The 9616-nt window shown below is 29.5% G+C and overlaps 1 protein-coding gene across 1 annotated transcript; it reads left to right on the top strand.

Annotated features, from left to right (window-relative positions):
• The first annotated feature begins 378 nt into the window (after window positions 1–378).
• Window positions 379–9251, top strand: LOC132634251 (LOB domain-containing protein 19-like). The gene is made up of 3 exons (XM_060350556.1): window positions 379–819; window positions 7449–7626; window positions 8362–9251. The coding sequence occupies exons 1-3, from the start codon at window positions 490–492 to the stop codon at window positions 8469–8471; spliced, it is 618 nt and encodes a 205-aa protein (XP_060206539.1). The 5' UTR covers window positions 379–489; the 3' UTR covers window positions 8472–9251.
• The last annotated feature ends 365 nt before the right edge of the window (window positions 9252–9616 follow it).

The following is a 9616-nucleotide window of genomic DNA, read 5'->3' as shown; positions in this document are numbered from 1 at the left end:
AATAGGTTCATATAAATTGAAATGAAGGGAGTAGTAGTAGCAGTAACAGAAAGTAGCTAATTGGTGTCCTTATTCATTCTTAGAGCCCGTTTGGATTGGCTTATAAGTTGCTTATAAGTTACTTATAAGTTGTTTTCAGCTTTTTTGAGTGTTTGACTGGCCAGCTTAAAGTCAGTTTGTGCTTAAAATAAGCTCAAAAAAATAATTGGGCTCATTTGACTTAGCTTATTTAAAGCAGCTTATAAGCCAAAAAAATAAATTAGACTACCAAACTTATTTTTTTTAGCTTATAAGCTGCAAACAGCTTATAGGAATAAGCCCATCCAAGGAGGCTCTTACTCTATAATTTTTTAAATAAAAACCCATCTTTCCAAATCTTTAGCTTTCTTCCTGCTTCTTCTTCCATTTTGCCAAGACCCCACAAAGCTCAAAATCTTTCTTAGGCAATTGAAAACCACAAGACCACACATATATAAATATAGAAAAAATATGAATGGTGTCTGTGGTGGTGCTCGTCAGTATAACAACAATAATAATGCTGGTGGTGGTGTTGGTGGGCCTTGTGGTGCATGCAAGTTTCTTAGAAGAAAGTGTGTAAGGGGATGTGTATTTGCACCTTATTTTGATTCAGATCAAGGTACTGCTCATTTTGCTGCTGTACATAAGGTGTTTGGAGCTAGTAATGCTTCTAAATTGCTGCTTAGAATTCCAGCACATAAGCGTTTGGATGCTGTTGTTACTCTATGTTATGAGGCACTTGCTAGAGTTAGAGATCCTATTTATGGTTGTGTTGGTCACATCTTTACTCTTCAACAACAGGTATGTTTTTTAAGTTCTTTTTTTTCATTATAAGTTTGCAAGGACGGAATTAAGGTGAGTTTTGTGAGTTCAACTGAACTTCTTATTTTTAACTTGAACTATAAATACATAATCTACGTTGACGATAATCTTACTAAAGATAAGTTGTATATTTTCTTTTAAGATCATATAGTGTGATGATTTACATGCAGAAGCGGAGCTAGAGTTATAGCTATTGGTCAGGTAGAATCCGAAGCTTCAGCCAAAGCCTAGTTGTATGAAGAAATTCAGTGAATGCGCATATATAATTTATCCAGACACAATAAGATACATTTTTTATAAATTCAGAACGTATAAACTCAAAATTTAAAATTTGGTGTCCGCTTACATCCTTGTAAGCTACCTCTTTTAAAATTAAGACTTATAGACTCGTTTGGTGCATGGTATAGGTTGGGATATCTCAACACTAATTTTTTATATCGTGTTTGGTACGAGGTATAAATTTATCCAGGATAAATTTATACCTCCTACCAAACACGGTACAAAATGAAGCATAATATCAAGGGTGAGATATCCCACCTTATCCCACTTATCATAGGATTATTTTATACCATCTTTTAAATGGTATAAAATAATTTCAAAAAATAAGATAAATTAATCCCGAAATTATAATCCCGATATAATTTTGACTACCTACCAAACGACCCCATAGAGTACCCTTTAAAGAAGTGTGGTAGAAGAGAAATCAAACAATTATAGATTTAGGGTTTTTCCCCATAACTTGCAATTTGAACATAATCTTTATTTTATTTTGGTACAAAATACTTAAAGGATTCCAAGATTTATCAACAGCCGGCATTCTAAACGGATCAAAGAATTGTATCCAAATGTTTAAGCTTCTGAAATAATTATCAAGGTGGGGTTGGCTAAACTTGGCTGGCTCTTTTTATGTGGCTAACATTTTTCTTGAAACAGTGGGATAGTCAATGACTCAGAATCTAATACTCCCTCCGTCTCAATTTATGTAATATGATTTGATTGAGCACGGAATTTAAAAAAAAAAAGAGAAGACTTTGAATTTTGCGATCTAAAACAAGTTAAAAATATTTGTGGGGTTATAGATCATATCGTTTAGCGTAAAAGGTAAAGTTTAAATTTAAATTATTCTTAATTACGGAAATATATTATTTTTTTGAGACAACTAAATAGAAAAATGTATCACATAAATTTGTACAGAAGTATTATTGTCAAAACGATCACAGAAAATACTTCTACGATTGAAACTTCTCAACCGTCGATGTGTTCAAAATAGGCTGAGGCTTTTTCTTTACGGTATTTTGAGAGGTCTTTCTTGTTACTGCTCATTGACAAGTTGCTAACAAATAGTGCTGATACAAGTACTAGTTCTTCATTTATTACTAACATACGGTCACTATTATGGACTTTTCCCATCATCCGTCCTCGCAACCTAGCCACAAATATAAGCTCATAAGATTAGTTCACAAATTATCTGCATTGAGTTTAAGTTGTATATATTAAAAGTATATAAAGATTTTTAACACCCTCATGTTAGTTTATTGACCTATAATAATATATAATTGTTCATGACCCTTAATATGATAGTGGTGTAATTTAATATCCCTCCCTTCCGATTTATGTGAAGGAGTACAGCGTATGAGGGTCAAAACACTTAGGACCCGTTTGGCCATAAGAATTATTCACTTTTTTTTTTTTTTAATTTTTTTATATTTTTTTCAAAAATTAATGTCTGGTCATGAAAATTTCAAATACAACTTGAAGTTATTTTTGGAAAAGTTTTTCACTTTTTTCAAAACCAAAACAAGTACATTTCAACAAAAAAAAAATACTATATGCAAAAACTACGATCAAACACAACTCTAACTCCAATTCCAAAATTCCCAAAAAATTGAAAGTTTTTGGTTTGTATGGCCAAACCCCTACTTAATTTTCATTATGAATTCGGGTATAGATTTTTCAAATATTTGAAAATAAAATTTTGCACTATTTAAAAACTATACGAAAAATACTACAAATCATTACAATAAATTATTCAAAATAACTTTTAAAAGTTTGAGACAATTATAGTACTCCCTCCATCTCAATTTATGTGACGCAGTTCAGATTTTGAAAGTCAAACTTTTTTATTTGATCGTAAATTTAGACATACAATCTTTAAGGATTTTTGAAAAGTAATTTACACATTTAGAAATTGCATACTAAAAATTACTATAAATCACAATAATTAATAATTTAAAATATTTAAAGGGCATATAAATAAATTACGGTCAAATATTTTTTTATTTAACTTTTAAAAAGTAAAAAATATCACATAAATTGAGACAGAAGAAGTGACACTCATATCAAATTAGACGAAAGGAGTATAATGAATTAAATTATACTCATAGCGTAAATATTTTTACCTAATCTTTTATTTTCTGTGCTTCTGCAAGAAAGAGAGAACCTGGAATAGAATAGTTGATGGATGTAGACTTTGAAATGTTTTGTCTTGCTTGCCGGTACTAATAAGTAACCCTAACCAACTTTAGCAGCTCGAGAAATATTTCATTGTTCAATAATTTGACTTTCTTGCTTTCTTTGTTTCCTAGCTCACGGAGGAATTAAATGCACAACATGTGTTAAATTCTATGCACTACCTATTAGTACAAACTACAAAATGTTGATCTGGAAAATTCAGATGCAAAGAGTAGTATTTACTGCTACCACTTGCCCATTTTAAATGATGTTTAAGGTTTTGACGCAATCCTTAAAAAAATCATTTAATTAATTGTATTAATCATAAATGTTAAAGTATTTGATAAAACTGTGCTTTATCTCCTCTCAGAATGAATAGAAAGATTAGATTTGAATAAATAACTACTTGATTTTCTAAAGCTACATTTTATTTTGGACTTAGTAGGCGTTTGGCCATAAGAATTATTCACTTTATTCTGGATTTTTTTTTCACTTTTCAGCGTTTGGCCATAAAAATTCTGAATACAACTTGAAGTTGTACTCCGGAATACCAAAAACTCAAAAAACTTGTTTTTAAAAAAAAATCACTTTTTTACAATTACATTTCACCAAAAATTACAATTTCAAAAATTATGGCCAAACACAACTCCAACTCCAAAATTTCAAAAAAGTAATTTTTTTTTATTTCTATGGACAAACGGGGCCTTAATTTGCTTGGCTAAAACGACATTTAAAATGGATCTAATGAAGTTGTGTATCTGATGCTTAAAATAAATTATTTTCTCTGTCCCATTTTAAATGTCGTTTAACTCAAGAAGTTTCTCCCAAAACAATTATCATTCTAGGAATTCAAGACTTATAAAATCATTAAAAGAAAAATTAGTTTACCTTTATTAAATAGGGAACAACTTAAAAAATAATAATAAAAAAATAAAGGACAACTTAATAAATTATATCTTATATTTATTATATTCTTAATTGTCAGGAAAAGAGCTAAAGTGACCGTTAAAATTGGCTGAGGGAGTAATAATTTATCCTATTACTTCAAATTCATGGGAAGATTCAATGTTCTTTCAGGAATAAAATACAATTCGAAGTGTCCATTATTGGTCACATACGCACAACGCTCTTTAATTTTAGGTAAGAAAGCAATATGCTACTTGCTAGTTCTATCCATTATTGGAGATAAACACAAAAGTTGACATTCCCAAGACCAGAATTAAGCTTTCTGACATTAACTTTCTATGCATTTCCACGAAGTAGTCTTTACTCTTTACTTTATTTTTACTATTTAAGGCCCCGTTTAGACATGATTTGAAATTATATTTGGACATACAATTTAAATATTTTAAATTGTATTTTCTCTTATAGACATAAAAATCTCATAAATTGTGAAAACTATCAAAACATTCTCAATTCTTATACAATCTTATCAAATGAGCAAATCATAATTTATAACAAAATTAGTACACTTATAGAAGACTTTTCTAAAAAATATAACATCAATTAATCAAACTTTACTTCAATAGAATCGAAAATTTAACATGAATAGTAATGTAATTATTATTTAATATAATCTTTCCACATAAATTAAAGGTTAGTAGACATAAATAAAGGTTGATGGAAGTTAATGAGATTGGTAAATGATTGATTGGGGTAATTGTTAAAAATATTTACCAACTTATGGGGTTTTTTTTTTTTTTTTTTTACAAAATATTAACTTATGAGTTAAATTTTGTATTTAAAAAAGTTGAAACCATGTTTTTTTGGATGATTTGGGTTCAAACCATGGTTTCAAACCATGACTGAAAATTGATGGCCAAACGCTGATTTGAAACCATGGTTTCAAAATCGATGGCCAAATGCCTACTTAGAAGAACATAATACGTTAAGGTAAGTTTTCTGGTCTAAAGCGGGTGGAAGCCTCGAAAGATTACTACTATATATAAGGGCAAACTTAGGGACTTTTGTAGTCCTCACAAGAATTTTTAAATTTTTTTAAAACTTTTTAATTAATTACTTTTAGGTCCTAATCTTATTTATTTAAGTCATTTTTTTTTTTTGTTTTCAAGGTTTACTTTTCAAAAGCTATCGAACCTCCTATCTCATATTTCATGTTATTTGGTTTTCTGTTTGGTGCTTGATATCCGCATTTGACTCCAATTAATCCAGATAATTCACACTATATCGCGCCCATTCGGGCAAGCGCCCCCTCCAAAGATTTTTTCCATATCCATGTTCGAACCCCTAATCCCTAATTAAGGGATGAGCAGCTCCATCCACTGCACAAGTTAAATTATGTATTTGTCTTAAAAGTTCATTAACTATGTATAGATTATTTATTTAGAACTAAATAACTTCAGAAAATTAGGATACATAACTTATAAATGTCAAATTCTGGCTCCGCATTTGATTTGAAGTAAATAATTTCATCAAAATGAAAGTTAAAATATTAAAGGAGTAGAATGAAAGTTTTGCTTTCATATATTGAAAATATACTTATATGAAATTTAATTATTACTAACGTAATTACCCACTTGTGGGGTTACAATGGGTATATGGTTATTGTTGTTGTACACTTGTACTAACACAAATTATATTTCTTTAATTAAAATATCTACTTTTATATCTAGAGTTTGGGCCCGGGCCTCACATAACTAGTTTAGTTTAATAATCATGAGAATTATACAACTGTTTATCAACCATAATGATTTAGGATTTATTTTGTTTGTTGTAGATTCCAATACTAGGTGTTGAAACATAAGAAATTACTACAGTTAAACCTCTCTATAATACAACGTTTATCTGAAAATTTCACGGCTGCTATAGTGAGGTGCAGTTATGTGTGTATACTCACATTTAAAATGTTTAAATTTCATTTAGCTGTTATAAATAAAAATACGCCAACAATTATTTGTAAAGCAAAATACTTATTAATTTTAAAATCTTTCATTAATTAAAAATTAAAAAGACTAATAAATTACTAATAAATCCATAACTAGTTGTATCGTACAGATAAAAGATTAAAATCTAAGAAGCATATGCATTTAAAATTAATTGTAAATTTAAATATTTCAAGTTTGACGTAAGAATTTTACTATTGTACGTTGTTTCATAAATTTCAGTCTCTTAGTGATAATATAACGCTTGAATTAACAAAAAGTTTTGTCCAAACTTTCAACAAAAGGGAATTCAATAGCTTTCCCACCGTCTAAGAGCTTAACATTGCCTCTTTTATCTTACCCCAAGTTGCATTAGGATGAGGCTCTTCATTCAATGAATGATGATTACCATAAATATTTTAATATTTTATTTTTATAAATAATATATTTCTTACAAAATATTATGACACAATATTTGAGTATGACTGTTATAGAGATGTAATTTTACAAAGAATGTACCGTTATAATGAATGTCAGTGATGTTATCGGTAGAATGCTGTTATAGAGAATTAAAATATAACATGAAAATTTGATTTAGAAGAAAATCAGACCGTTATAGTGAAATTTTATTATAACGAATAACAATTATAGAGAGGTACTAGTACTTAACTATGAATTTAAAAATGAAAAAACGTAATGCTTCACATATATCGTTTGGATTTAACTTTTGTAAAATGCTAGTAGTATAAAAGAATTTTTTACATATCACTATACTTTAACCGGTTGCGCATGTAACCTATCTTACTTCATTTTTTATGAATAGTTACTTGTAACGATTTTTTAGGTGATTCATTTATATTTGATTAATATGGAAAGTAAGGTAGGTTATATGTTACAACAATTAAGGTACGTTGATATTATAAAAAATTGTTACACAACCAATATATATAGGTGAAATAAACTTTTAAGACGAATAAACCTAAATAGCCACTCATCTAACTGCTCAAACTAAAAATAGCCAACGGTAAGTAAAATATATGTATAATATGTACATAATTGTGTATAATCATTATATAATCCGTACATACTGGCTAAAAAAGGTAGACAGTGAATCCAACCGACCTTATATGTAAAACTATCCATTTCTAACGATCAATTTATTTAACTTGTTATAGATTACCTGTCTTATTAAGGTAAAAAGATCTTTTCTTTATGACTGTCTGAGTAGTAGAAAACGTACAGTTCCATCTTCATTGTTTAATTTTATACATGTAGGTTGTAACTTTGCAAGCCGAGTTAGCATATGTTCAAGCCCGCCTTTCTACCTTGCACCAACTACCTATGCCGCAACAAAGTCCAACTCAGACAGTTCTGCAGCAATCATCTTCGGACCTGTTCTGCAGTACTTCAAGCATTTCATCGACTACTATGGATCCACAATTAGACATAACAGGTATGGTTGTTAAATGGACGGATTAAATGGGTTGAGTTAATTAATGAGTCGGTCTTTCATCCATCTAAAAGTTATTTGAGTTGAAATGAGTTGGGTGCTATGGGCGCTAGAATGTGCTATAAAATGGGTCATAAATCAGCCCATCTAATTCTCACTGACTGAGTTTTAATTTCTTTGTTTGTTCTTAAGTAACTAATAAAACCTTTTTTCTTTATTATGGCTATATATAACATATCTAATAAAACGTTTTTTCTTATTATGAGTATATATATATATATATATATACAACATACTCCCTCCATCCCAAAATATTTGTTATATTTCCTTTTTTAATAGTCAATTTGACAACTTTCAAGCTAAATTTGATTATTAAGTCAATAATTTAAAATTAAAATTTAGATATCCGAAAACGATACGAAAAGTATCACAGTATAAGACTATAAGTCATCATTCTTCTCATATTAATATGATGAAAAAATATAGCTTAGAATGTTGTTCAAAGTTCCTTTAGTTTGATTCTCTAGAACTCTCTAGAAGCGAAATGTGACAACTAATATGAGACAGAGCAAGTATTAAACAAAAATATTTTTGATAAGGTTTCTTATAGGTCAATTTGGGTTGTATATGAGCTGAATTGGGCAGGTCAAAATGGGCATAGGTGGGTTAATGACACGCACTTGAGCAGATTGCACGGGTCATATGTTTATAGACTAATTTTATCACCCCTAATTACAGGTTTAAGTGACTTGTTGGATCAAGAACTAGAAAACTGTGACCTCCACACATTAGCTCGAGAGTTCGTTTCTAGACACTTACCTGGAGTTAGATTCAGGCCTTCACCATGAAGATGTGTACCTAGCTCCATGATTAGCTCTATGAAGATGATGATCATTCAACTCCCTTTTGTCTATATTTAACTTTGTTGAGTATACTAATTGTGATTGTATGGATTTTGTGGAACTTCTTTCTTGATTAGTGTAACTGCCTGTTTCTTGCTTAAGATTTTTGTCTTTTGCCTAAGTGAGTTTTATTCAATTCGCCAGTGAGGCTAATATGGTGTTTTAAAGTAAGTATTAAACAAAATGTAACATCTTGGCGAAAACTTAAATGAATGCAAGAGCCCGTATATTTTTTTAATTTAATCATATTAAGTGATAGTATGTATTTTCACTGTAATTAGTGATTCTTATTAAATTGTCATTTAATATAAATATTAGTAGGTGTGAGTAAGTATATTGTTAATTGGTTGTTTGTGTGTTTAAGAGGAGAGGGATAGCATTTCCAATAAATTTGAAATTAGTTAAGGTTTTTTTTTTTTTTTTTTTTTTTTTGTGTGTAAATATCAATGCAGATAATTATTAGAGAACTTTACAGAAATAAGCGGCCGAATATAGTCTATTATTGTCGCCATAAAAATTAATAAACAATCTGTAAACTAGAAACTAGTTACAATAATTAGCCGATTAAATATGACAATTTAGGGCCACGCTTCATCTCACTAGCTTCCTTCACCTGTCTCATCTTCCGGAGGGAATGAAATCCCCATATGAATAACTTCCGAAATTCGAACAACGCTGGACAAAAATCACACTTCTCTTTTCAATAGAATAAATCAATAATTATGTAGTTGAAATTTTCAAATTGTATAGTAGAACAATGTATAACAACCCCTCATACGTTGTGTTATATATAGTTTATAAACTGGTTATACACTTCTACACTGTATATATATTTGTGCATATATATCTCTTCCAATCACAATTTTAAAAGTCTCACAATATTATATAATGTATAAATAATGTATCTACATAGTTATACAGTGTAAATACGCACATTATACATGTAGCAATCCAATCTCTTTTTTTGAGCAATTGAGTATCAAATCATATTTTGAGACTTGTATAAGTCAATCTTACCAATTGTGACTTTTTGGCATGGTTTGGGTTGTGACTCTGAGGGGCTCTGGTGAATTTCGACACTATTGGAATAC

Source organism: Lycium barbarum, chromosome 1 (genome assembly GCF_019175385.1).
Source record: "Lycium barbarum isolate Lr01 chromosome 1, ASM1917538v2, whole genome shotgun sequence".
In the NCBI taxonomy this organism is placed as follows: Eukaryota; Viridiplantae; Streptophyta; class Magnoliopsida; order Solanales; family Solanaceae; genus Lycium; species Lycium barbarum.
Note: the sequence above shows the minus strand (reverse complement) of the source record. Positions and strands in the feature narration are given on the sequence as shown.

Coding starts and splice junctions, on each gene's coding strand:
- LOC132634251 (XM_060350556.1), top strand. CDS start 490: ATGAATGGTGTCTGTGGTGGTGCTCGTCAGTATAACAACAATAATAAT. Junction 820..7,448: donor TCTTTACTCTTCAACAACAG/GTATGTTTTTTA, acceptor TTATACATGTAG/GTTGTAACTTTGCAAGCCGA. Junction 7,627..8,361: donor TCCACAATTAGACATAACAG/GTATGGTTGTTA, acceptor CCCTAATTACAG/GTTTAAGTGACTTGTTGGAT.